Source organism: Panicum virgatum, chromosome 6N, assembly GCF_016808335.1.
Source record: "Panicum virgatum strain AP13 chromosome 6N, P.virgatum_v5, whole genome shotgun sequence".
NCBI classification, from domain to species: domain Eukaryota; kingdom Viridiplantae; phylum Streptophyta; class Magnoliopsida; order Poales; family Poaceae; genus Panicum; species Panicum virgatum.
Window position 1 is genome coordinate 46,008,174 of NC_053150.1, and position 27,622 is coordinate 46,035,795.

The 27,622-nt window shown below is 48.4% G+C and overlaps 4 protein-coding genes across 5 annotated transcripts; 3 read left to right on the forward strand and 1 right to left on the reverse strand.

The window, feature by feature from the left end:
- The first annotated feature begins 11,861 nt into the window (after window positions 1-11,861).
- On the forward strand, window positions 11,862-13,588 carry LOC120678225. The gene is made up of 3 exons (XM_039959370.1): window positions 11,862-13,004; window positions 13,096-13,181; window positions 13,453-13,588. The coding sequence occupies exons 1-3, from the start codon at window positions 11,862-11,864 to the stop codon at window positions 13,586-13,588; spliced, it is 1,365 nt and encodes a 454-aa protein (XP_039815304.1).
- Window positions 13,589-15,005: 1,417 nt separating this feature from the next.
- Window positions 15,006-18,985, forward strand: LOC120678361 (pentatricopeptide repeat-containing protein At1g80150, mitochondrial-like). 2 transcript variants are annotated; one of them, XM_039959507.1, is made up of 3 exons: window positions 15,012-16,600; window positions 18,018-18,166; window positions 18,564-18,985. In XM_039959507.1, exon 1 carries the CDS (start codon window positions 15,218-15,220, stop codon window positions 16,544-16,546), a length of 1,329 nt encoding a protein of 442 aa, XP_039815441.1. In that variant the 5' UTR covers window positions 15,012-15,217; the 3' UTR covers window positions 16,547-16,600; window positions 18,018-18,166; window positions 18,564-18,985. The 2 variants fall into 2 exon arrangements, with proteins under 2 accessions (XP_039815440.1, XP_039815441.1); XM_039959506.1 differs by having other exon boundaries at window positions 15,006-18,166.
- A 675-nt stretch (window positions 18,986-19,660) lies between these two features.
- On the forward strand, window positions 19,661-22,528 carry LOC120678360 (F-box protein At-B-like). Its single transcript, XM_039959504.1, has 4 exons — window positions 19,661-19,981; window positions 20,083-20,285; window positions 20,610-20,715; window positions 20,966-22,528. The coding sequence occupies exons 1-4, from the start codon at window positions 19,709-19,711 to the stop codon at window positions 22,283-22,285; spliced, it is 1,902 nt and encodes a 633-aa protein (XP_039815438.1). The 5' UTR covers window positions 19,661-19,708; the 3' UTR covers window positions 22,286-22,528.
- Window positions 22,529-23,262: 734 nt separating this feature from the next.
- On the reverse strand, window positions 23,263-27,106 carry LOC120679455 (COP9 signalosome complex subunit 6-like). The gene is made up of 9 exons (XM_039961041.1): window positions 26,652-27,106; window positions 26,446-26,534; window positions 25,608-25,701; window positions 24,799-24,860; window positions 24,633-24,711; window positions 24,407-24,499; window positions 24,027-24,127; window positions 23,772-23,827; window positions 23,263-23,656 (listed from the first exon to the last, which is right to left on the reverse strand). Exons 1-9 carry the CDS (start codon window positions 26,992-26,994, stop codon window positions 23,572-23,574), a joined length of 1,002 nt encoding a protein of 333 aa, XP_039816975.1. The 5' UTR covers window positions 26,995-27,106; the 3' UTR covers window positions 23,263-23,571.
- Window positions 27,107-27,622: the final 516 nt, after the last annotated feature.

The window sequence follows — 27,622 nt, forward strand, 5'->3', positions numbered from 1 at the left end:
GACTCAGTTGTTTTGAGTCTGTCTACCATCGAAACTGGACCTCGATCTGCATGAAACCTTAAAGCGGATGTCAGGACCCCCTGGTAGGTAGGCTCAATGGTTTGAGGCTGGCTACCACCAGTCAAGGCTTAACCTGTGTACCACTTCAAAGTTACAGCTTAGTAGCAGGCCTGTGGGACCTATTCTGGACCGGCCCCAGGCTAGTACCAGGTCCAGGGCTCTAGATGCACAGGTCCAGGTAGCTCAGTGCTTGTTACAGAGTGGTAGAGTGTGTAGGCTTAGGGTGCGGAACCAGGCTAAGGCGCTACACAGGGCTTCGGACCACTCCAGGAAACAACACGATATTTCTGGACCTAGCTTCGACGCCCCAGACCCTTCCCAGCAGTGGGTGAGGTCATTTTGTCGTACTCGATCCTTTGAGATATGGAGCTGGACATGCAGTTTAGGACCTTGGAAGCCAAGTCTTGGGCTAGAACGAGGTCTGGGCCCCTAATTACCCAGCTCCGGGTACTAGGGCACTCGTTACAGGGTGGTGGAGTGTGTAGGCTTTGGGTACGGAACCGGCTAAGCGGCTACACAGCACTCTGTACCACCCCAGGAAACAAGCACCCCCTCTTCAGAGCTGGTCTCTAAGAGTCCGGACCCCTCTCCAGCAGCAAGAGGGTCCGGATCTGGACGGCAGTCCAGCAACTCAATACAGATCTTAGTTGTAGCGACAAGAGTGGAAGTCCGCGTAGGGGTTAGAAAAGTAAAATATCGGAAATCAGAAAACGAAATTAAATTTTGACACAAAGACAGAACTGGGAGAAAATCTTTCCTTTGCAATCCTGATGTACATGACTTGCGCGATGGATGCCAGAGGCCGGGTTTACGAGGTCGGACCTCTACCGCTCTGAGCCACACATTAGCCGATGGTGCGATGGATGCCAGAGGTCGGGTTTACGAGGGCGGGCCCCCAACCGCTCTGAGCCACACGCTAACTCAATCTTATTACAAAGGAAAAGTTTATTTTCCTGCTCTGCCTAGGTGTAAAACTTACGTAGATGCTCAATGTTCCATGGGTTGGGCAGCGGCACTCCATCTTCTGTGGCAAGGCGGACGCATCCGGGCCGGCATACCTCTGTAACCTTGAAGGGCCCCTCCCAGCTGGGGGAAAGTTTGTGGAGCCCCACTCTGTTCAGGATCCGTCTGAGGACGAGGTCGCCAGCCCGGAGCTTACTACTGTGCACGAACCGTTGATGATAGCACCGGAGCACCTGGCTGTAGCGTGCATTTCGGATTGTTGCTCGCCATCTTCGCTCGTCGACGAAGTCGACATCGTCACGCCGCTGCTGCTCCTGCATAGATTCGTCAAAAGCCTGGACCCGTGGTGAGCCCAGGTGAATTTCTGGGGGAAGGCATGCTTCAGCCCCGTAGACCAGGAAGAATGGAGTCTCCCCAGTGGCTCGGCTGGGTATGGTCCGATTGCCCCATAGTACGCACGGAAGCTCATCGACCCTTTTGGCGCCATGCTTCTTCAAGCAGTTGTAGGTGCGGGTCTTGAGTCCCCTGAGGATTTCTGCATTCGCTCTCTCAACCTGCCCATTGCTGCGGGGATGTGCCACGGACGCAAAGCATAGCTGGATTCCGATGTCCTCGCAGTACTCTTGGAAGAGTCTGCTTTTGAATTGGGTCCCGTTGTCCGCGATGATGCGGTTTGGGACACCAAATCTGCACACAATGGACTTGAGGAATGCGACTGCTGACTTTTTAGTGATATTCACGACAGGGGTAACCTCCGGTCACTTCGTGAACTTGTTGATGGCGACGTAGAGGAACCGGTACCCACCGACGGCCCGGGGGAAAGGCCCCAGGATATCCACACCCCATACGACAAATGGCCATGAGGGCGGAATCATTTGCAGAGCTTGAGCCGGTGTGTGTATTTGCTTTGCATGGAACTGTCATGCTTTGCAGGACTTTACCAGCTCAGTCGCATCTTGGAGCGCTGTTGGCCAGTAGAAACCATGCCGAAAGGCCTTGCCAACAAGCGTGCGAGATGAGGAATGACTTCCACACTCGCCTTCATGGATCTCCGCGAGCAACTCGCGACCCTCTTCCTGGGAAATGCACCGCATGAGGACACCATTGGCGCCACGACGGTAGAGATCCCCTTCTACCACCGCGTAGCGTTTAGCCAATCGGACTATGCGCTCAGCGGACACATCGTCATCAGGAAGGATGTTATCTTTCAGGTAGCCCTGAATCTCGAAGATCCATGCATTGGGAGCTCCCTGAGCAGATGGGGGTGGCTCTATGAGGTCTCCAGGATCCTCAACAGAGCACACAGCCCAGGTCAGGCACCATAGGTGGAATGCGGCCGGGACCGCTAGCTTCGAGGTGCTAGCTTGATCCCCTTCACCCAGTTCGGCAGGCTGGGCGGTAGGTCTCAGCAGCCGTCTTTCGAAGACGCCCTCGGGCACGGATGCCCAGGTAGATGCTCTCGCGGAGAGATCATCTGCTGCTGAGTTGAGTTTGCTGGGAACATGTTGCAGTTCCAAGGCGTCGAAGTCCTTCTCGAGCTTCCTCACGTGGATGAGGTATGCCGCGAGCTGGAGATTGTTGCAGCTGCAATCCCCTCGGACCTGCTTGATGATTAGCAGAGAATCCCCCTTCACCAGAAGCTGCCGGACCCCCAGAGAGAGGGCTTGTGTCAGGCCAAAGGTCAGGGCTTCGTACTCCGCCATGTTGTTGGTGGCCTTGAACTCAAGGTGCACCATGTACTTCAGCTGATCTCCGTTTGGGTCGATGAGGACCACACCAGCTCCGGCCCACTTCTCGCGGGCGGACCCGTCGATGTAGAGTGTCCAGTGGGGCTCGGTGAAGACTGGTGTCCTGATCTCCGGCTCCGGGGGTCCGGCGCTGAAGTCCGGACCCCCAGAATTGCTTGGGGAAGGAGTCCACTCTGTTATAAAATTAGCCAGGATCTGGCTCTTGATTGCATGGCGAGGCTGGAAGTCCAGCTGGAACTCAGCCAGCTCTGCTGCCCACTTGGCGATATTGCCCGTGGCGTTGGAGTTGTGCAGGATCGCTCTTAACGGGTAAGAGGTTACTACGACAACTTGGTGTGCCTGAAAATAGTGGCGCAGTTTCCTGGATGCAATAAATATCGCATAGATAAGCTTATGCGTCTCAAGATACCTGGCCTTCGCCTCATGTAGGACTTCGCTGACGTAGTAGACTGGCTTTTGGATGGTCCGGACCCTGGTGACCAGATCCGGTTCGCCCTTGTCCGCTTTGTCAGGTCCTTGGGCCCCCAGCGGTTCTGGGTTCCCACTGGGACGAGGCTCCTCCGGACCCCCTTGGTCGGGTTCCGGAGCTTCAGGCAGAGGTGAGGCTGACGGGCCCCCGTGTCTGGGGTCCGGCTCACCATCCTTGGCCGGGGAGACCCTGGTGTCCCCCTGGTGAGTTTGCTCCGCCCTCTCGGCGACCAGCACCATGCTGACCGCCTCCGCAGACACAGCAAGATATAGAAACAACGTCTCACCCGGCTCTGGTGCCACCAATACTGGCAGTGAGGTGAGATGCCGCTTCAGTTCCTGGAAGGCTTGTTCATCCTCTTCGGTCAAAGAAAATGGACCGGACCTCCTTAATAGTTTGAAGAAGGGGAGGGCCCTCTCAGCTAGCCTCGATATGAAGCGGCTGAGAGCGGCGAGAGATCCAGTAAGCTTCTGGACATCCTTGACGCGACCAGGAGGCCTCATTTCTTCGATCGCCTTGATCTTGGCGGGGGTTGCCTCGATGCCTCGATGTGAGACCAGGAAACCCAGCAGCTTCCCCGCCGAGACGCCAAAGATACACTTCTCGGGATTCAGCTTCGTGCGCGTGGCGCGTAGTCGGTCGAAGACGAGGGACAGGTCCTCAACTAGTGTTGATCCTACCTTAGTCTTGACCACAATGTCATCGACATACACCTCAACAATATCTCTAATTAGATTACAGAAAGTTTTATTCATAGCTCGTACAAACATGGGTAAGGCATTCCTCAGACCATACGGCATGACAATGTAGCAATAAAGCCCATCCACTATTACAAAAGCAGTATGCTTCCTATCCTCTCTAGACATCTGAATCTGGTGGAAACTAGAGTATGCATCTAGGAAAGACAAAAGGTCACACCCGGAGGTGGAGTCCACGATCTGATCGATACGTGGAAGAGGATAGGGGTCTCTAGGACATGCCTTGTTGAGGTTGGTGTAGTCGATGCACATCCGAAGCTTCCCGTTGGCCTTTGGGACGACGACCGGATTGGCCAACCACTCGGGGTGGTGGACCTCCTCGACGAAGCCAGCGTGTAGGAGCTTGCGGACCTCTTCACGGATGAAATTCTGCCACTCCACGGACTGCTTCCGAGGCTTCTGGCGCACCGGCGTGGCGTCAGGGTAGATCCTCAGATTGTGCTCAATCACTTCCCTGGGGATCCCGGGCATCTGTGACGGTTCCCAGGCGAACATGTCCACATTTGCCCGGAGGAAAGCGATGAGCGTGTCTTCCTATTTCTCCTCCAGATTCCCCGCGATGCAGGTGGTCCTGGTGGAGTCTGCTCCGATCTGCACCGTCTTCACGGGAACATCGTCCGGATCAGACGGCTGAACCCTAGGTGCCTTTGCAGGCGCCCTGGGTTGCGAGGGGGATGGGTCCTCCTCGGAACGTGCAGCCTCTGCCGCCAGAGCATGCAGCCTCTCAACTGCAGCGACGGCAGCGGTGCGGTCACCCTGCACGGTGAGGACACCGGCAGGGGAAGGCATCTTCAAGACCAAGTACCCGTAATGGGCAATGGCCATGAAGCGATAGAGTGCCAGCCGGCCAATGATGGCGTTGAACGGGAGGTTCACCTCCGCAACATCGAACAGAACGCTCTCTGTGTGGAAGTTCTCCTCGATCCCGAACGTGACCGGCAGTGTGATGCTTCCCAGAGGAAACACCGGATGTGGGCCCACTCCGGAGAATGGGCGAGAGGGAGTCAGCTTGGACTCTGGGATCTGCAGCTGCTTTAATGCTGCATAGCTGATGACGTTAAGGCCGGCTCCGCCGTCGATCAGCACGTGGTAAAGCCTCACGTTGGATATGACCGAGGCGGTGACTAGAGGTAGTACACCGGCCCCGGCCATATTCTCCGAGCAGTCGGATGGCCCGAAGGAGATGGTGGTGTTCATCCACCTCTGATGCGGCACCGCCTTCGGGACCCCCGGCTTCGCCGAAAGGACTTCTCGGCAAAGGGTCTTCACATCCCGCCGGGAGACTAGCTCCCAGCTTCCGCCGTACATTATGTACAGCTTCTTGCGACGGTCGCCGTTGTCGGAGTCGGAGTCGGAGTTGTGGTACACGCCCTTCAATTCCCGAGCGGGGGATTGGTACCCCAGCTCTTTCTCCCCGGCCGCAGCCCCGCTGTCGGAGGCCTTCTCCTTACCAGGCCGCTGGCGAGGAGGGGGTGAGCCGTCCTTGGAGGACTGCTCACGCCGCCCACTGACCCGCTTCGCGAACTTCTGGATCTCACGGCAGTCAGCGGCGCTGTGGCGAGCGGTGGGATGCACTGGGCATGAACCTCCGCCGCCACCTTGTGGGCGCGGGCGTTTGCCAAGCGCATTCTGGCCCCCAGCCGCTGCCGCCGCTGCTGGCACCACAGCCGGCGCCGCTGCTGCGACGACTGGTCCGCCAGGATGCAGCTCCCCGCGACTCCGGTTCTTGTTCTTCTTCTTCTTGCCACCGCCCTGAGCTGTAGCAGCGGAGCCACCAGCTTTGGCGTCTCCATCTCGGGGGGCTGAGTGCCATGCGCGGCCCTCTGCGGCCCTGGCACACTTGTCTGCCAGGGAGAAGAGCGTGGTAACGCTTTCCACCTCGTGCGTCGCCAGCTTCTCGAGCATCTTCTCGTCACATACCCCCTGGCGGAAAGCAGTGATAATAGATGCATCAGAGATACGAGGAATAGTACCCCGTACCTTGGTGAAGCGCGAGATGAAGGCCCGGAGCGTCTCTCTGGGTTTTTGCCTCACAGCGTGGAGGTGGGCCTCCACACCATGCTGCTGGTATGCACTGGCGAAGTTCGCAGTGAACCTCGCACACAGCTCCTCCCAGGACTGGATCGTCCCAGGAGTAAGGTTCATGAGCCAAGTCCGGGCTGGCCCAGTCAAGGCTACATGAAAGTAGCTCGCCATGACGACACCATTACCACCAGGCGCTGTGATGGCGGTAACGTACACCTGCAGGAATTCCGACGGGTTAGTGGTACCGTCGTACTTCTCCGGCAGGTGTGGGCGGAACTTGGACGGCCACGCCACCGCGCGGAGGTGGTTCACCAGCACAGCACAGCCCACTCCAGCCACCGGGGCGCCCGACTGGATCCGGGCGTTCACCGGAGGCTTGGGTGCTACCACGTCCAAGTCGGGGTTGAGGTTGCGGCCCTCAATGTTGAGACGACGCTCTCGCGCCCTCTCCACGGAGATGCGGGGATCCTCACCCGCACGCCTGCGGTTGAGCTCCGCCCGCAGGTCTTCTGTCCGTGCACCCCTCACTGTGGGGGAGCGCACGGATGCCGACGCACCGCCTTGTCGCCGGTGGTAGGGCACCACCGCATTGCCAGGCGGAGGTTGTTGCCCAGTCCTTGCGGAACTGGGGGAGGCCTGAGCCAGATGGAGGAGACGGTCAACGTCATCCCGCCACTGCCTTAGGGCGTCTGGCGAGGCTGCAGCAGCCGGAGGGTTGCGAAGCAACTCCCTGGCCGCCGCCAGCGCTCCGCCGCTCGCGGCTTGTGAGGGGGCCCTTGACGGGCGCCCTGACTCCTGCCGACAAGCAACGCGCGCCGTCGCCGACGGTGGCTGCTCCACAGGCACGATTGCCCCTCGAGCAGGAACACGAGAGGCATGTGGCGTGGAGGACGCCACACCCTCTGTCATCTCCATGTCGTCCACCCGAACCATGGAGACGAGCAAGAGATGAACCGAAACCAGCTAATTCCCCTACCTGGCGCGCCAAATGTGGTGGTGTGGCAAACCACAGCCGGGTGGCGGAACGCACCCGCCTAAGCCCAGAGGGTGTGTACTCGGGGGTTAGCTAGCGACCAGTTCGATCTGGCTCATGAACACGATGAACACCAAGGGTTTAGAGTGGTTCGGGCCGCCGGAGCGTAATACCCTACGTCCACTATGTGTTGTATTGCCTTGTCTCGAGAGGGTCTGCAAGAGCTTGGGTGAGCCAAAGTGTGTGATCTCGGGAGCTTGTCTTGTACAGCGAGCGCTTCCCTTTTTATATCTCAAGGGAGGCGCGTACATGGCTGCTGGGTCCCCGACAGATGGGCCCAACGATGTAGTATAAAATAACGCACTGTTCATACACTATGTATTGCAGGCAAAGGAGATCTCTCTCCTGGATTCCCTTGCCTGCTCCTGGAGTCCCCCGTTCAGCATGCCCAGGCGCTGTCTTGTCGGAACGGCGCCAGACGTAGCTTGCGGCGTCGCCTGCCACGTAGCTGAACGGGCCGTGTAGCTTGCGGCGTAGGCGGCATGATGGAAAAGTGCCGTGCGGTCGTATCTAATTAATGCAGCAGACGGCTCTGCGCGGGTGCGGCACAGGCGGCTGCACTGTGTACCTTCGTAATACGCGGTGCACAGTGAGGCCTGACAAAGGCTATCCCGCATACCGCGGCGACAGAGCACGCCTCAACCATCCGCATTAAATGCGGTGGGTGGGCGAGTCTTCCAGCGGAAGACTCGCGCACGAGCCCGCGCCCGTGCCTCCGGGGCACGTGGCGGCTCCGGACCCCCCCCCCCGGCAGTACGTTGGTTCTTCCGCGTGGGAGGTCCGGATGGACGCGGGAGGTCCCGGACCCCTATAGGGGGTCCGTGGCCTTGGCTGTCAGCTTCGGAGCTTCCCTTCCTCTGGGACACATAGCGTCTCCGGACCTGTCCCCAAGCGGAAAGCGGGTCCGGGCCGTTGGCCCGAGGAGGTAAGGGTCTGTCCCATGGGGTCCGGTTGCTCTGCTCCTTTGGGCGTAGTTATGGACAACTACGCGGGTCCTGCCCTGCCGCAGTAAGAGTGAGTATCCCTGCTACAAGGTACCGACATAAATTTTTGCGAATTCAAATTCTTATCATCTGATAATTGAAGCATAATTTCTAACCATACTTGAACTCATCGTTTCACGTGTTTAGATGTTTAAACTAGGATTCGATTTGATTTTCTTCGGACAACTTATTTCATTATCCAAATTGGGTTGTTTGACATTCACAACTATATTTTTACCTGGAATTTACTTCTCTCCATGTTTATACATTTTAACATTATGTAATTTCCTAAATGGCTCGAACCATTATTAGGAAGCATTTTAAAATAAACTCCTAATCACATAGGTTAAATTGCTAGCAGAATTTTTATTTAGTGGTTTTGCTCATGCATATTTAATGACAATGATCACGTTAATTCCGTGATTAACCTTAATGAAAGGTGATTAACACCTGGGGTGTTACAAGCTTGTCCCCTGATCTGTCTTTAAGAAATACAGCACTTGCTCTTCATTCTCATTATTCATTATAGAAGAGTTATCTCCTAATCTCCATACGTGTAATGATGTACTACATGCATGATTAGCATCCAACAAAGGCCAAAGCAAAGAGCTTTATCTGCGGCAAACAGTTCTGTCCAGCTACTTGATGGCGCTCCTGATTTATGTTTTTCTTCTTCTCTTTTGGCTTTGTTACGTACGTGGCATCGGATCCTTGCTTATCTGGCCGGCAAAAATGGGATTAGATCTAATGGCATGGATAATCTGGAGGAAAACAAGTAGCCATCATGCAGAGACCTGAGATCAAGGATGTGGTCATGTGGATATGGTTTGCAAACGAGACAGATTGGCTCGGAAGCAAAACATCAATCCTCACTTTTAGATTGAGGGATTCTATATGTGCCGTTGCAAAATTTTGCATTCCCTTTTTTGCCATCAATGTATGAATAGCATCTAGAGTCCATCTGTGTCATTGTCAGTGACAAATAAGAGACCATACAAAATTGTAATGGCAGATAAAAGAAATTATCCTTTAGTTTTCGTGAGTACACGGGGTAGGACAACTTGAGATTATTTGTTTATTGTTATTTAAATTCATATTTTTCGAATAACTTATTTTAATTCATATTGCAGCAATCTTCATTTTTCGAGGCGTTTTAGTTGTCTTTATATAAGAAAAACTATGAAAGGGCAGTGCTCCTGGTGTTAAGGTAAAGAAAAGAATCTCTGCCATGTGGCACAAGACGAAAGTCATTACTACTGTACTTCACAGGGCCGATGATAGACCATTTTTAAAATGTAGCCCGATGCACCCCCAGAAAGCCCATCAAGAAACTATCGGCTGAGATATTGCTGGGCTCGAGGCCCACACAATACCTGGGCCCCACTATGGTTCAGCCCAGCATTTCCAGCGCGGTTTTTTTATTTTTTTATTTTTTATTTTCGTTTTTTACAAAAATATATTTTCGATTCGGAAATTTACATGAATATACCCGGCCGCCCCGCTGCCGGGCGTCCCACAGTCTGAACGGTTAGAAAATGAGTCTTTGGATTCACATTGAATATCTCGTGAAGCCATTTGCGTATGGAACCAAAACTCCTCTCTAAGGGTTTATCTATTCCGCACTCTCTTCATTCAAAAGCTGATAGATCTACTCCATACACATCATGAGAAATATATTAGTCACCATAATGAACTTGAAAACGAAGCTTGCTCGACATATCTGGACACACAATCATGATATTAAATTGATTGCTAATCTACTGTTTCAATAAAAATAATTACAACATAATCTATTTGTAAAGCGTAGAAGAATTTTGGTTACCTGCAGTCGCCGGCTCGAAAATCCGGTAGGGCTTCGCCTCTCTCCCTCCCTTCCTCCCTCTTTTTTCTTGGTTTCTGGAATTTTAGTGATGCAAATGAGGGGTGGGAGGGACTAGCCAACCCTTATATAAGGGTGGGAGAGCCGGTCGCCCCGCTGCCGGGCGGCCTGGGGGGCCGGCCGCCCGGCAGCGGGGCGGCCGAGGTATATTCCTGTAAATTTCCAAATCGAAAATAAATTTTTATAAAAAACGAAAATAAAAAATATAAAAATAAAAAGGGTTTTTTTGGATTCCTGCCATTACAATTCTCCGACTTTGGAAGAATGCTATTACTTTTCACGTTATTTAAAACTTGCCATTAAAATTTTGCAAACCTCACAGACCTGCCCTGATCTACGCTTGCTACGTCTCTGGGCCCACTGTCAGGGCGCGTATTTGCGTATGCGGACCGTATTGCCCCTCCTCTTCTTCTTTAAACCATCCGGTCGGCTCGAGCCGACCCCACTCGCCTCGCCTCGCCTCCTCCTCCCAGACTCGTCTTCTCCCGTTCCCCATCCCTGAGCAAACCACCGAAACCCTAACCCTAGAGATTGACGGCGGCGGCGTGATTCGCGGCGGCGGCGTGATTCGCGGCGGCGATTGAAGGCTTCCTCGACAAGGACTGGCGGCAACTGAGAGGAACCCTAACCTCGCATCAATCGGCGGGGATGGAGGCACCCTGATGGTGGGAAGCGCCGGCTTGGCGCCGCCAGGCGCCTCCACTGGTGCTGCGGCGATGGGGGACAGCGGTAGCAGGTACCCAACCTGCATTCTTCTATAGTCTAGTTGGCGATTTAGGCGTCTGATTTGCTTTGTGCACGTTGTGTTGATTTGGGGATGAATTTGACTTTACTTCTGCCTAGGGATGGGATGTTTGCGGTAGAGGTAAAAGTCGAAGGGTTCATGCTTAAAGACGCTAGTGGTAGAAAATCATACACAAAAGGGCGAGTTTTCAAGTGGGATGTTGAGTATGGGTCACTGACGTTAGACTTGCTGTTGAAACATCTGGCAACCGAGTTGAATCTATGCACTGACCAGTTACCCACTGTTTGGTTTTATGACAAAAGATTGAATGAGGATACCAGACTAGCTGATGAGATACAAATGATTGATTTGTTTGAAATGTATAAGGAAGAGATAACATGCCAGGTTGTAGTAGGTGTATTTGATAGATCTACTTGTCAGGATCATGAGTTTGATGAACTGGAGCCTCTCTGTGTGATTCCTCCTGATGATGCACCTGCTGATGCACCTGATGATGCACCTGATGATGCAGTAGTTTTAGGCACTCATGGCATTCGTAAAGCACCCACTAGATGTCCCACTCAGCCTATAGTCAGGCCAGCTGCTGCTCATGAAAATTCAGAGGCAGCTGATGAGGTAGAGTGTGATAGAGAACCAGATATTTTTGACAACGAAGAAGAATATGTGGGACTTGATGATGAGGCCACATATGCTGAAAATCCACAGCCACCAGAGTTTGCACATCCACAGCCATCTGGCAATGCTAACTCTAATGCCACCGATGATCCTAATATTGATTTTTTCCATGTCGAGGCAGAGGTGGATGATGCTGATCCTAACGAGGTCACTGTATTGCATGATTCTGAGAATCCCAAAATTGTGAAAGGGGAGCTGTTTCCTGATATCATTGCATTTAGGAAAGCCATAAGACATTATGCTGTGAAGACTGGATTTGAGTTTGCTACTCCTGGTTACAAAACTGACAAGTCAAGGTTCATAGCAAAGTGTGCAGCAGAGGGATGCCCTTGGCGCATACATGCTTCCACCATTTTTGATAAGAAAACTGTACAGGTACATATCATTCTGTCCTGTCCTTTGGTACCCATTTCTTTACCCTTTCTTAACATCTAACATTTTTGTCTTGCTTTGAACTGTGTTGTACATCAAAGTGCTGCCTGCTCCCCACAATTGTCCTACCACCAAGCTAAGAGAAGGGAAAATGGCCAGTCAAGGCTGGTGTGCAGACAGGCTTGGAGAGTGGGTTAAGAACAACCCAACAAAGGGAGCAAAGGATGCAAAGGACAAGTTGGAGGGTGACTTTGGAATTAAGCTGAAGTACTCTAAAGCTTGGTCTGGTTTGAAGATAGCCTTGGAGCAAATTCATGGTAAGTATGAAGAAAGCTTTCAACTTCTGTACAATTGGGCAGCACAACTAGAAATAAGTTCACCTGGAAGTAGAGTACAGATAGAGGTACAGAAGGTTGGTAAGAGGAATAGGTTCAAGAGGATATTTGTTGCTTTGAAGCCATGCATTGATGGATTCTTAGCTGGTTGTAGACCCTTTATAGGAGTAAATGCATCTTTTCTTAATGGAAAGTATACTGGGCAATTGGCTTCAGCAACAGGTGTTGATGAGCACAACTGGTTGTATCATATTGCTTTTGGGGTGTTTGATGCGGAGAATGAGGACAATTGGACGTGGTTCCTAGACAATTTGCACAGTGTCATAGGAGACCCTCCAGGTCTAGTGATATGTTCAGATGCCTGTAAAGGGTTAGAGAATGTTGTTGGGGCTGTTTTCCCCAATGCTGAAAACAGGGAGTGTGCAAGTCACATGTACAAAAACTTCATGAAGTACTACACGGGAGACGTTTTCACTGATCACTTGTATCCTGCTGCAAGGAACTACACAGAGGGCATGTTCAAGTGGCATATGAAGAAAATCTATGAGTTTGCTCCTGATGCAATAGACTACCTGCAGCAAAATCATCCTAGGATATGGTACAGATGTGGCTTCTCTGAGTATAGCAAATGTGATTACTTAACTAATAATGTATCTGAGAGCTTTAATGCTCAGATCAAGGAATTCAAAGGACTTCATCTCCATGAGCTAGTTGACAGGATTAGAGAGCTCATAATGGATAAAAGGTACCTAAGAAAGAAGCTGGCACAGAATTGGGGAGATGGAATCCTACCTGGTGTAATGAAGGACTTGAACCTCAAAAGCAATAACCTCAAAGTTGTTAAGGTTAAAGTCAGTGATGATGACTTCGCAGAGGTGACACTGCTGGATGATTGGAATAACCAGAAAAGACACATAGTTGATCTGAAAAACAAGAATTGTGGATGCAGGGAATGGCAGGTAACTGACAAGCCATGCAAGCATGCCTTGGCGTGGATACTGTCCAACAGAGGTCTGCAAATTGCTGATTTTGTGCATGAATATTACTCAGTTGCAAAGTTCAGAGCAGCTTATGAAGGTAGAGTTGAGGCAATGCCAGACAGATCCCAATGGCCAGAAGTTGATCTTGGATTTAAGGTTTACCCACCTTTGCTTGGAAGAGCACCAGGAAGGCCGAAGGTTCAAAGGCAAAGGGGATGCCTAGAGAAAAGGGCCACCAAAAAGAAAGTCAAATGTTCAAGGTGTCGAGGTTTTGGTCACTTTGCCAAGACATGCAAACTTGAGATGGTTGGAGAGGATGGAGAAACAGCACCAACAAAAAATAAAAGGTAATCCTTGCTCTAAATTATTTAGGATGCATTTTTTGCTTTAAATCATGGGTTAAGTCATTGCTGTAAATCCTGTACAGGAAGAGGACTGAAGACACAACTGGGCCATCATTTGTCAAAAAGAAGAAGCCATCAAAGAGGAAGAAGACCCCTAAGAAGAAGAAAACACCTGCCAAGAACAGACAGCAAAGGGATGCTGCTGCTCCTCCAGCCTAGTCAGAAGCTTGATGGACCTAATTTCTGGTGATGGACACTGAAGTTCATGCTGTTGGACCTATTTGATTTTGCAACTGTGAATTGGAGCTGTGTGTGCCTATCATGGCCTGTAATGCTTGAAACCTAGAACAAGCTTGTAAAGCTCCTAATGCTTTTGTGTGTGCCTGTCATGGCATGTGTTGCTTGTGAACTTGAACAAGCTATTTCCCTGAATTTCTGTATGCTATTTCACTGTCAGTTTCAATTCGCGGTCAGGTTGAACTTGAAATTCTGTGTTGCTTGTTAACTTGAAATTGTCATACCCATGCATACAATAGCATTCATTCAAAGGTTACCCTTCATTCAATATCTCTATTCAAATTTTCATACAACTGCAAAGATAGAGGGCTACCTAATTGACCAGTTCCAGACTACCACAGTTTGCTAACAATACAACCCAAACCTACACCTAGACAAACTGCTGCTATCACAACAGATTCCGATTTCAACCTCTGCATTTGCACCTTCAGATCCCACAACCCGTCCACGGCACTATCAACTTTCAGCTTCAGTGCATCTAGCTCTTGCTTCATCTCCAAAATGCGGTCATCACAACAACCACCAAGGTCTCCGAAGCTGGGAGGGATCGACTTCTTCCAATGAGCTGGAAGTTCCCCTGGGTTGCGCAAGTAAGCAGCATATTGCGCCTCGGACATGATGACGCCGCAGGTTGTTGGGTCATCCTGCATCACATTCAACCCTAGCGGCATGAACACCAAACAAGAGACCCGAAATTGCACACAAATTTAACACAAAACGACTTACTTTGATGTTGTTAGGGCACTTCACGAAGCTTTCCCATAAGTTTTCGGCTGCTTGCTGACGATCCGAACCAGCTCGATGCGGCAACCAGGGCAATCCTCAAGTGCGGGCAGCGGCGGGCTTTGACCCGGCCTCTGCGTCGAGCTGGAGCCGGTGGACGGCGGCCGCCAGATCTGCTTCGAACTCATCCTCGACTAAGCAGCCGCCAAATCTTGGAGGCCGTCGGCGGCGAACCCGGTGAGGGGAAGCAGGCAAAGACGGCAATGGCGTGCGGGAGAAGAAGGGAGAAGGGGAGAAGACGAGTCTGAGGAGGAGGAGGCGAGGCGAGGCGAGGCGAGTGGGGTCGGCTCGAGCCGACTGGACAGTTTAAAGAAGAAGAGGATGGGCAATACAGTCCGCATACGCAAATACGCGCCCTGACAGTGGGCCCAGAGACGTAGCAAGCGTAGATCAGAGCAGGTCTGTGAGGTTTGCAAAATTTTAATGGCAAGTTTCAAATAACGTAAAAAGTAATGACATTCTTCCAAAGTCGGAGAATTGTAATGGCAGAAATCCAAAAAAAACCCAATAAAAAAACCGCCATTTCCAGCCTTCTGGCTCGGAAAACCGTGGGCTCTCGCCCACCGCTCGCGAGTTCGCTGGACGGAACGGTGCGTCGCGCCTCCACGCACGCAGCAGCTCAGCCGCCGCCGCCGCCCACAACTGCCTCCCCTTCTCCTTCACCTCGCCGCCCCCAGGGACCACGTCAATGGCCGCCGCCGCCGCCGCGCCCTAGAATTGCGTCGCCCGCCGCTCCTCGCCCCGGGATCCAGCGAGACCAGAATCCAGATGCTCTCTCTGGGCGCCATCCGCAAGTTGTGCGCCGCCTTCGACGCCGTCGCGCTCACCGTCATCGCCGCGGGGCTCTCCCGGCCTCCCACCGGCCGCCACCCCTTCTCCTCCGCTCACGCGCACTCCCCACATCCACCAGACTTCCCCACCATCGCTGCCTGCCGCGCCGCGGTCTCTGCCTCCAAGGGTAGCCGTTCCCCTGCCGCCGCCGCCAAGGAGGAGCAGCAGCCGTTGCTGCTCAGGATCAAACACGAGCTGGACCCGGAGCGGCTGTACGAGCTGTTCAGGGCCAATGCGCACAACCGCCTGCTGGTGGAGAACCGCTTCGCGTTCGAGGACACGGTGGCGCGCCTGGCAGCTGCTCGACGGAATGACCTCGTGGAGGAGATCCTCGAGCAGCACAAGGCGCTGCCCCAGGGGAGGCGCGAAGGGTTCGTGGTCAGGATCATCGGCCTCTACGGGAAGGCCGGGATGCCGGACCACGCCCTGCGGACTTTCCAGGAGATGGAGATGTACGGATGCCCGCGCACAGCCAAGTCGCTCAATGCCGCCATGAAGGTCCTGCTACGAGCAAGGCTCTTTGATGAGGCCCTGAGTCTTTTTGAGGAGGGATCACAGAAGTATGGTGTTGAGCTGGATGACATCTCATATAACACGGTGGTGAAGATGTTTTGCGATATGGGGAAATTGCGTGCGGCTTACCAGGCTATGCAGAAGATGGAGGAGGCAGGCGTGCGACCAGATGTCATCACATACACGACGCTCATGGCTGCGTTCTATAATTGTGGCCAGCGTGAGATTGGGGATGGTTTGTGGAATCTCATGAGGTTGAGGGGTTGCAATCCGACACTTGCTAGCTACAATGTGAGGATCCAATTCCTGATTAACAGGAGAAGGGGGTGGCAGGCAAATGATTTGGTGCGGAAAATGCATGCAGCGGGGATCAAACCAGATGAGATCTCATACAATCTAATTATCAAGGGTTTCTTCATGATGGGTGAGCATGAGATGGCCAAGACGGTGTTTGGCGCGATGCACGGAAGAGGATGCAAGCCAAACAATAAGGTTTACCAGACAATGGTCCATTACCTCTGTGAGAAAAGGGACTTTGATTTGGCATTCAGGTTGTGCAAGGATAGCATGGAGAAGAACTGGTTTCCCAGTGCCACTACAATTGTCCAACTGTTGAAAGGCCTCATGGCAATCTCAAAGGATAGGAATGCGAGAGAGATAATGATGTTGGTTGCTGGGAGAAAACCTTCATATTCAGATGATGAAATGAAGGTCTTCAAAGACATATTGTCTCATGGGAATACCGGAAGATAAGTTGATGACCGGATTGGAAAAATTTGCTGTAAATCCACCACATGTAACTGTAAGGTTGTTGTTGACATTCTTTTATCACTTTTTTTTTCACAGTCAAGTTGAAATGAGGTAGATGGAGTTTTGAATAATGATACATCCTTTCGGACTTCAGATAGCAATTGTTCTGCTTTAAAAAAGTTAGTATAAGTTATAGAGAGCCCTTACCTCTAGCTGAAATATCATGAATGGCAAAGATTTTAAGAGCTGAAGATTCTGTACTGTACTTTCCATTGTCTAATGTTTTGAAATTTTCATAAAGAAGTTTATGTTCAAAATAATTGAACATAACTCATAACTACATAAGAATGTTTCGAAACCCAGCTGTGAATGTTGATGAAGTAATGAAGTATTCTGTGCAATATACCAAACAATGCTTAGGAAAACCTGATCTTGTTATATTGTTTTTCCCATTTTGCCATCTCATCAAAGTAGAAGATTGTCTACTCGTTAGAACAAGACATTTTTTTATGCCTCAAAGTTTTTCTACCGTAAAATAGATAATTCTTTTGACTTCGTTGAAAAGGCATGTGATGTAAACCAAATGATTTGAATTTATTTCCTTTTTTTACTAGCCATATATTTCCTGTTAAAAGTATCAAGTTTCTTGACAACACTGTTCTAATTTGTAACTGATCATACCAGTTTTCAGTTACCAGCGTTACTACTAGTCACTGGATGGCTTAAATGTATCTGATGTAGCATGTTACTTGATGCATCCACCTCTTTGACGCATCAGTTCAGATTGGTTATTAATGTGTATTGCTAAAAGTAAAAGTAAAATATAGTAATCTAGCTAGGATTACTTCTTATAGTTCTTGGATATGTGAAGTTTTTGCACCTAGGAGATGTGATATGATGTGAATGTTGTGATTCTTAATTGATTGAAATGATAGACATGTCATGGGCAATTGTACATTACTTTTCTGATTATTTTGTTGGGTTAGAATATGACGTAGCACCTATCTTTCTGTCATCATCACACTGAAATCCACAATTTATCATGTTTTTTGCTCTTTATCCCCTTAATCGTGTAGCTCAAAGTTTTACTATCTGCTATACATTATTTTTTTAGATTTTTTAGAAAGTTTCACATAAGTAACCTCAGCCTCTCAGAACAGAATCCTGCATTCTGGTGTGAAATACCAGCGAATAACTGAAAGTAAAAACAAAACGAAATAAACTTGGGTTATCTTATCTATACGAAACCCTGGCTTAAAACATTACTTAGTGCTTGTCTTAAAAATCCCAAATGGTTTTCACTATTCCTGAAACAAACTACATGGATCCTGCCATCCTGGAAATCCCATTATAACATGCTGATAATCCTTCTAGAAAAAAACAGCTGATAAACTAGCCCTTTTAAGACCCTTTTTTCAATGTTAATTGATACTAGCACTAGTACGACCTTGTGTTCTTTCTTTGCTGCTTGCAGTCTCTGACAGTATTTGACATGCTTGACTGGATGGAGACAAGATGAAGGAAACGAATAAAGAAAGCATATGGCACTGGAAATTGTGGGATGGGATTGTACACGTTCGAGGAGCATCGCCATCAGAATTCAAAATGACTGGATGACCTGAGGTAGGAGAAAAGTGGTTATTAGTCAACTTGAGATAGACAACTCAACTAGGTATCACAACAGACATGTCATACTCATATCTAGTTATTTACGTCCAGTGGTCAACAATTACTCTCAACTATACATTTCTTCAAAAAAAAATCTCAACTATACACAGGCAGTGAAATGCTAATGATGCTCTAGTGTTCCAGTGATATTCTCTGTAGCTTTATTTTCGACGTAGCCATTCTGCATGCAAATTTCCTAGTTCACTGAAACACTTCTTACAGAAAAAGAGAGCACGGTTTCATTTCCTAGTCTTCATGTTCAATGGTCCATTTAAAGTACAATGGCACACATTAATTTGCAGGGTAACAACTTGCTCTGATCGATTTAGTTATCCTTCCCATTTTTCTGCAGGCAGGCATTCAGAAAACCCCATCTATTCTGTTATTTGGAAGCCTTGAAGGGAAAGGGCGGATATGGAATGGACATCCGGTGTATATTTCTTCGTATGCAAAAGCCTTGTAGCGTGGCTGTATACTGCTAGCTCTCGTACTGTGGCCATTTACTGAAGTTCTGAGACAGTGAAGCTGCGTATCAGTGCGACAGTGCTATCATCTCGCTGGGTCGCTGCACCTGTAAATTCCAGGATCACTCTTTGGGCTCTTTCTTGTTTGTGTTTGCTGTGAAATAAAAATTTCATCTTCTAAAATTTCTATTGATCTGTGGTCATGTCCTAGTTTATGCTTGATAACGTTGGCACTGTATCGTTGTTGCATATTATATGAAAAGTAAGATGCGATAATAATACAATGCCAAGAAATATTTTGATAACAAAAGCATTCACCTCATCCCCTTGCAACTTTAAAGTATTGCATGTAAATGACCTTTCTTTCTTCTTCTTCTTCGTCTTTTTTTTTTTGTTACAAAGATGGCGTACGCTCACATACATATGTGATGGTATTGCTGTTATGGAATTACTGTTGTTATGATATTGCTGTTATGGTATTACTGCCGGCGAAACATGCATTCAATGCACTCACCTTTGTCATAAATATGTGATGTTCTGGTCTTCTGGAAATCAACACGATCAACAAGCACACATGTTGAAATATTACTTTGTTAGTAATTGTTATTACAAAGTGTTCATACTTCATAACATATAGGAGTATATACTTTTATAAATTGGACTTCAAAGAAAATCCACATTTATTATTTTTAAATATCTAAACTCATAAAAAATATACAAATAAAATTTAAATGATGACTTAGACAACCCCAAATCGGGGAAGCGGTCCCTCTGCAGTTGGGTCACAGGGTGCCAACTGCAGGGAAAACCCGTCCCAAATCGGCCCGGTCCAACTCCATTCCCAAATACCCATCCTTCTATTCCACCATGGAATGAACTCCCTCGTCCCATGATTCCCGGGTTTCCAACTCGCCATTAACCATTCCCTATCCCAAATGCCAACCAGATGGCCCACATGTCATAAGCTCGTGCTTTTGTGGGCTCTATCCACAAATCCGCAATTCTCCAATCCAGACTCCAGAGTCCACACTCCATGCCCGAAAGGCCGAAAGCAAACGGTGAGGAGCACGCCATGGAGAAGAAACCTCGAGCCGCCGGCGGCGGCGGCGACGGAGGCGGCACCCGCGGCGAGGCCTCCGGAAGCTCTGAAGGTGGAGGTCTGGTTGAGAGGCTCCCCGAGGCGCTCCTGGTGGAGGTGCTCTGCCGGCTCGAGGTGGACGACGCCTGCTCCGCCTCCGCGTCGTGCCGAGCGCTCCAAGGCGCCGCCGCCGCCGCCATCTCCACCATCACAACCATCGACCTCTCCGTGAGACTCCCCTCCCTGCCCTGCCCTCCGCGCCCCCCGTCCCGCCGTACCTCCCAAACGGTTCCCCCTGAACGCTGGGGTTTGCTCGCTCGCTATCGCAGGCGTTTGCTCCGTCGAACGCGATCCTGAGCAGGATTCTCGAGGGGAATGGCGCGGTCCGCAGCCTCACCGTCAATTGCAGCCTCCTCGACGACTCCTCTGCCTCTGTCATCGCGAAGGGTAGCCTCCGCGAGCTCTCGCTGCTGAAGTGCTCGTTCACGATGAGCTTCTTTATGGCTATTGGTGAGAGATGCCGCAATTTAAGGTATGGTTAATTGGTTATTGTCTATGCCCTTGTATGCAAGCGAATGTATTCTTCAGAAGATTGCATCAGGAGTTATGCCTTGCCCAGTTTATTCTTGTTAGTTGTTATGGTGAAATATCAGGAGCTATGCCCTGCCCAGTTTATTCTAGTTGGCTGTTGTGGTGAAATGGAATTATAATACTAATGACTTAGTTTTGGTCCATTGTTTTCAAGCCATAGAGAGTAAATGTTATGCTAATACATGTTGCAAGTGTCGTAATAGAAATACATGTTGTGAGACATGATGAGAAGTTAGAGCATGGTTTAACCTGTATTTAAATTCAGATCACTGAAGCTGGAGGTGGCAGTTGCTCCAGACGTACTATATTCTCGTTATTCTGGATTCAGTATTTGCCTAGCACCTATCTATGCGGGATGCATTTGCTTGGAGGTGAGAAATATTTGTTCTGTACGAATATTATGCTCTTCCTCACATAAAAACATGGCCATTTTGTAGCAATATGCCAATATTGTATATTCAAATATTTGTTTGGTTTCAGTATCTTCTGCTGACCAAGTATAGAATAAATTGCATAAGATAAGATTAACCACAGCCTTTCAATAATGATATTGAGCTTTTGGAAGAAGTTCATTTAATTTGCCTGCTGGGTCTAAGAAGTCTTTTTCAATCTTTAATACAGACTCTCTGGGTGAAGTTCCCTCTGCTAGATCCACACACTGCTGATTCCGAGACTGGATTGCCTTTTCTTCCTAGTAACCTCAAGGAACTGTTGCTGCAACCTGTGTCTCATTCGCAGGCAAAGATGGTCTTCCCTAGAACCACATCTCTGACAAAACACATCACTGACAGTTTGGAATCACTCTCTTTAGTTCTCGACGTAATAACGGATGAACTTGTTATGTTGATCACCATTAACATCCGTAACTTAGTTGAACTCTGCCTGGAAGATGAACCTGTCACCCAACCAAATTTGCCTGAAGATTTGACCAATGTCGGGCTTCAAGCACTTGGCTTGTGCCACAACTTGAGACATTTATCTCTGACACGTCGTTACTGTGACTTCAGACGGGTGAACGACTTTGGGATACTGATGCTTGCTGAAGGATGCAAGCAACTCAGAGCCATTAGATTGAGTGGGTTTTCTAAAGTAAGCGATGCAGGGTATGCAGCCCTTCTCCATTCTGGCAAGGACCTGAAGAAATTTGAGGTTAGTAACGGCTTGTGCTTGTCAGACTTGGCGTGCCTTGATCTTGATAAGGCAGCCCCAAATATCACAGAAGTGAGGTTGCTTAATTGTGCTCTCCTAACAAGTGATACAGCAATATCTCTCGCACCCTGCACTAACTTAAAGGTTCTTGATCTTTCGGGTTGCAAGAGCATTGCAGACTCTGGCTTGGTTTCCATCTCACAGCTTCCCAAGCTAACTCTCCTGGATCTTGCTGGAGCTGACATCACTGATGCTGGTTTATCAGCACTCGGGAATGGGAGGTGCCTGATATCTTCTTTGTGCTTGAGAGGGTGCAGAAGGATTGGCAGTAATGGAATAGCTTCACTGTTGTGTGGGACTGGCACCATCAACAAAACTTTAGTCTCACTTGACATTGGGAATGTACCACGAATATCATGTCGAGCTGTGACAGTGATCGCCAAGAACTGTGAGCAGATAAACAGCCTGTGTCTGCGGAACTGCCTCCTCATTACTGATTCATCTCTCGAGGTGCTAGGTTCTATAGGCCGCGACTCCAGTAAATGTTCCCTGAGAATGCTTGATCTAGCCTACTGCAGTAAGCTGTCTCGTAACTTCCTGAGACATTTTGAGCCACCATTGTTTCGAGGCCTGCGGTGGCTTGGCATCGGGAAGAATGTGGTGCAACGTCGTGGCTGCAGTCCAATGGTTGCAGAGCTTCTGGAGCGGAAGCCAGGATTGACAATCTGTGGCAACGCGTGCGACATGGGCTGCAGGAACAAGTGCCATCCTGATATTCGTTACCTTCAGTAGATGTATGCCATTCAAGTCAATGTTGTAATGCTCTGTCCATTCTTTAACAAAGCTAACCTAGGATTAACAATCTGTGGCTGCAGGAACAAGTGCCATCTGGATATTTGTTTATGTTGTAATGTTTAGTCATTCGAGTTTATGTTGTAATGTTCTGTTCATTCTTAACAAAACTAAACTAGTATTGTGGTGTGTTATTGCTTGCAATGCAGCAAAAAGTTTGTTTTTTTTTCCTTCTGGGTTGAATCGAAGTGGTTTCGCTTCTCATTTGTAACTCTGATTTCTAGAATTGAGTTGAGACTTGAGAGGCACGTCTGAAACTAGCTAGTACCATCTAGTCAAGGTTGCTTCTTACGTACGGAGGATAAGGCCATAAGAAACCATTCATTATGTACTTGATAAGTTTCGTTTGTGTGATTGTTTACAATTTTTTTTTTTTGAAAGGAAGTGATTGTTTACACTGAAAATCAATTCATTGCGTACTTGCTCAGATTTATTGGACAACTCTGGGTAGTCACCCCCACCCCCTATGATCAATAATTCAAGTTGTCGCCAGCAGCTGGTTGATTACAACAATGGCTCCTTTTTGCCTTGCTTAGAACATTCAGATGTAACTTCTAGTCTTCAAAATGTCACAAGATCACTGAGATCCTACGGATAAGTTTATAGGATGAAGATCCATTCATTGCATACCTGCTAAGTTTTATTGGAGAATTCAGGGTTGAGTTTGTTTTCCCCTTTATGGACTATAATTTAAGTTGTGAACTTGTGAACAATAACAGCTGTTCAGCTAGGCAATTACAACAAAGCCTCCTTAAGTGTTGCTTATAACATTCTGATGTAACCTCTAGTTTTCAAAATGTCACTAGATCATTGAGATCACATCAAGCTGTGTTCTGCCATGCTTATCGATTATATGAGCACATCAAACTGCTCCGACACAGCAACAGGCTTCAAGTTTTCAACATGTCACGAGATCATTGAGAGCACGACAAGAAATGGTTTCAAGTTTTGCTAACCATAGTGACATCGCAAACCAGCATCAATATCCATTTGCGAGTTGAATAGAATAACTACGGAGAGGATGAGCTTTACAGACCAGCTTCAGCACAAGTGGCATTTGGCACGGAATCGAGGAAATCATCATTTTTGTCTAGAAAGTTTGAAGTAACTCTAGAGCAGCCGTATACCGCATAATAGATTGCATGCAAAAAATTGCCTCAGGATACAAGAAGGTATTTCCAAAAATCTCCACAGATGAGAGCAGCAGTAACTGATTGGCAAGTGAGCTACATGAAAGCACCTCTCCCTCCTCTCCTGGTTGCAGGTCTCTCATAGCTTGTGTTGATCTTCTCAACTAACTCGTCCATTGTGCTGCAAATTTAAAAATTTTGATAACATGAGTAAAATTTCAAGCGAAGAATGATCTAGGCTATCAAAGAATTTATGTATTAACAAAAAAAAATCTGGCCAAGAAGTGACCGCATACCTTGAACAGTTAGTGAACATAGCAAGGTAAGTCATGAGGAGAGTGTCGTTGTATTCCTGGAAAGAATGAATTATATCATCATAATTACACATGCAGTGCTAAATATTGTGACAAAACCTAGAAAAAATTAAAGATAACCTATTTTTGCTGGCAAGGATTATCTATTTTAAGAAATGGTATTCATGATGAAGTGCCTTTCCATATAGAAAGAGAAAGGACTTTTGTGTATGATGAGTAGCCATAAACTTAGCATACCATTAAGAAGTCATCTTGGAATTTCTGTGATTCCATAGCTGGTAACCTTCTTACAAGGCTTGAGACTTGCCTAAGCAGCGAATTATCCACTGGAATATCACCTGCAGCCAAAGAAAAAGATTGGGCCATTAATAAATTTGAGCAATTAAAGCTCTAAAGGATAGGTTTAAAGATGAAAGGAAACATGAGAAAGACTAGTGAAAGATAAAGCCAATGTTCTTACGGCGTTAAGGCGAGTTGTGGCGAGTCACCACCGCCTAGCCGCCTAGGCGGGCTAAGGTGACGCCTAGGCGGGCCAAAACAGGGGAGCGCCTTGTCGCCTAGGCGACGCCATAAGAACATTGGATAAAGCACTCATACAACTTCACATATGCACAGACCTTTTTGCATGGCAACAAGATACTGATGGATAACTCGGACCCTGCTATTGAGCATCTTGATGGCACTGTGTATTCCTGTAAGATGAGCAGCCACTGTAGAATGCATCCATCAGTATAATTCTGTCCAGAAATATTACCTTGGGCAGCATGGTTAAAAAAACACTAGACCAAGGGGAGGGGCATCCCTCTGGCTTTGCCTTAAGAGGCTTAAAAGAAGAATCCTTACACTGAGTTGCCGCTGAGCCGCCATCAGATGGTTTGAGATGGGCCACATGGTCTACAGATATCCTCTCAGCCTCCACAGTCTTAGATCAAGCATACTAGCAGTGTTAAAAAAAGAACACTTATATAGCTAACAAACACAAGGAGAGCACACACACACACACACACACCTCAATGGTATAATTTGATCTGACAAAGATGAGCTGAGGACTCCCGTCAATGACATGCAACTCTTAAAATTACAGAAAATAAAGAAGGATTAGAGCCCAATATGAAAAAAAGGCAGTGAGACAAGAACTTTGTACATTGAAAAGATTCCAAGTGATTTTAAGTATATATTGAGAAGAGTTGAAGGGCTATCCATGTTATACTAGTACGGTAGTACCTAATACTAATGTAGCTACATATTGGCACATGGCGAAGGAACTTTACGATCACTAGATAGTAGATAGCAAGTAAATAAATGAACAACATCAACATCAACATCAACAAAGATAGTAGATAGCAAGTAAATAAATGAACAACATCAACAAGCAAGTTGAAACTCCGCCATGGCCGGTCCCAAGCCCGGGTAAAGGAGGAGGGTTGTGTTAAGGCTTGGCGAGCCAACGTAAAAACCTTGCCACTCAAGTAAATAAATGAACATTTACAAAAAAAGGAAAAAGCAGTGTGACACAATGACAAGGCAGAGAGATTATCTACTTTATATTTACATCTACGTCTCACTTCATAAATATCCTTTATGGCTCTAAACTAAGAAGTTAAAGAGCAATACTAGGATGTCAGAGTGACTTCGTGATCTAAGATGCTCAGATTCGGAGTAACATGCATGCATAACTGGTGTGAACCAAGAATCAAGCGCCAATAGTCAATGCAGCACATATAAAATCCTTGCATAAATAGATTTATGGTCCAAAGATCAGGAGAAGCAAGTTGCCATACATTCAATGGTTCCAAACTTTAGATTATATTAGCTTACCACTCTCATAGATAGTCACAGGGAGATCCTTCTGGGAGAGGTTGATTGCAGGATTTAATAGTAGATAAACAGGGCTTTCGTTAACGTCCATCAACTGGATAATAATACATGTAAAAGAAGGTTATGCAGAGGCAACTGAACATATACATCGCAGATCAAACAAATATCTATGCTGACAAGCAATTCCTCAACTATTCTCAAGTCAAAATAAAATATCGCCCATTTCATTCAGGTCATGTTCCATAGCAGTAAGTAATATGTATTTTTGCTGGCATGAGATAGGCAATACATAATTCTTTTTGCATAAGTGGGAAACTTAGGATTAAGGAAAGTCTGCAGTATCAAAGGTATTGGTAAAAGTATTCTCTGATTTCTAATTAGATAATTTTGCCTTGTAGTTAGGCTTTGAGAATTGTAAGTGATGCGACATTTTCAGTTGTTAATCTTGCAGCAGTATTACTCTGTTTAATTTTAAATGTGAAACTTCAAGAGCGCCTTATTAGAAGCATAAATAGGGTACATTATTAGGTTATCAGCAGTAGTGGTTACTAACCATCTGCTTCAGCACCAATTACAATACTACAGTGATAGAATTCCCAGATTCCACAAGCATCAAGCCAGTTTGTTCTCTTGTTTTAGTAGGCACCTGAAAATAGGCCTACCACATAGTAATAACAATTCCTAGGTGCTACTTGCCATTAGCAGTAATAAGTACTATACTAAGATTAAATGAAACACGCATTTTCTTCATAAATAACACGAGCAAACACTAAATGCCAAAGCCCAATGTCGCCGTTTCTCAGATTAATCACTTGAAGAAAAGGTTCTAAAAACTCACGGCCTTGTGGATTTGCATGTCAGTGTCATGCACATCGCTTCCAGTGGAGTACCAGCCCAGCACATAGAAATCGGGGAACACCTTCTTATCTGCACAGCCACAATCGTAACAAGCACTCATCAAACTACCCAGAAAACCCTATCATTCCCTAGAATTCCGAGGGTCATCGAACCCTAGAAAACCCCAAGACTCAAGTACGAGCTTACAGAGCTCCTGCTTCTTCTCAAGGAAGGCGCGGTCGAGGGTGCCCGAGACGGGGTCGAGCACGAGCTCGAAGCTGTTGAAGATCTCCACCGTCCGGCCGCGCTGCACCCCGATCACGCACCCGAACACCCTCGGTGGCTGCCCCGCCGCCGCCCCGGACGAGGAGGAGCCGTCCCCGGAGCAGGCGGCCTGGGCCTTGACGCGGGTGTGGTGGTCCGAGACGTTCACGATGACGAGGGGGTGGAGCTTGAAGGTGAGGCCGCTGCTGGAGGAAGCGGCGGCCGACGCGGCCGCGGGGGCGGGCGCCTGGCCAGCGGCCGCGGCGGGGTCGGAGGGCGCCGACATGGTCGGAGCCGGGGGAGAGGGGGCGGAGGCTTGACCTAGGTTGCGCCGGCGTGGATTTCGACGGCGAGGCGACGGGCAGGATGCGAAGGTGGGGTTGCGGGGGTTTTGCGCTGTGGGGCGGCGTGGCTTTTGGCGTGCTTAGGTTTCGGGCTTTCGTGCGTGAGAGGCCGAGCCGGGTTTCGTCTCGCGTGTTGGGCTGGAAGGTTATTTGGGCTTTATGTGGGCTGGTCTGGAGCTTGGTGAGTTCTTATATGGGCCGATTGGTGGAGAAGTAGAACTGCGTCTTTTGGGCCGTCCGATGAGCTTCGGGAGCGAGAAAGCTGAAGCTGTTGGGCTTGGGCGGGTCATGAACTTTGAGCTTAATTTGAAACAAATTCGTGGGCAAAGCACCATTGAACCTGTTGTTTGCGATATCGATGATCTGCAGATCCCGAAAATACTCCAAGCTCGAGTTCTCTTCGAGACTTTTTTTAAGCCTTTTTTTTGTTAACCTCATCCTAGGTACAAGCAGTAGTACGTTCTCTATCCTAGGTAGTAGGTACAACTGTACAAGCAGTAGTACGTTCTCTACGAGACTTGACAATGAACCATAGAATTGGTTTGACCTCAAGAGTAGGGCGCGAACGTG

Bases quoted from the DNA above. Each gene is read 5' to 3' on its own strand.
- LOC120678360 (XM_039959504.1), top strand. From the start codon at position 19,709: ATGCCCGAAAGGCCGAAAGCAAACGGTGAGGAGCACGCCATGGAGAAG. The intron at 19,982-20,082 runs GTGAGACTCCCC...TCGCTATCGCAG, and splicing joins TCACAACCATCGACCTCTCC to GCGTTTGCTCCGTCGAACGC. The intron at 20,286-20,609 runs GTATGGTTAATT...ATTTAAATTCAG, and splicing joins GAGAGATGCCGCAATTTAAG to ATCACTGAAGCTGGAGGTGG.
- LOC120678225 (XM_039959370.1), top strand. From the start codon at position 11,862: ATGGCCAGTCAAGGCTGGTGTGCAGACAGGCTTGGAGAGTGGGTTAAG. The intron at 13,005-13,095 runs GTAACTGACAAG...AATATTACTCAG, and splicing joins GTGGATGCAGGGAATGGCAG to TTGCAAAGTTCAGAGCAGCT. The intron at 13,182-13,452 runs GTTTACCCACCT...AATCCTGTACAG, and splicing joins AAGTTGATCTTGGATTTAAG to GAAGAGGACTGAAGACACAA.
- LOC120678361 (XM_039959506.1), top strand. From the start codon at position 15,218: ATGCTCTCTCTGGGCGCCATCCGCAAGTTGTGCGCCGCCTTCGACGCC.
- LOC120679455 (XM_039961041.1), bottom strand. From the start codon at position 26,994: ATGTCGGCGCCCTCCGACCCCGCCGCGGCCGCTGGCCAGGCGCCCGCC. The intron at 24,861-25,607 runs GTAAGCTAATAT...TGTAATTTTAAG, and splicing joins TGTGACTATCTATGAGAGTG to AGTTGCATGTCATTGACGGG. The intron at 23,657-23,771 runs GTATGCGGTCAC...TTAAATTTGCAG, and splicing joins ATGTTCACTAACTGTTCAAG to CACAATGGACGAGTTAGTTG.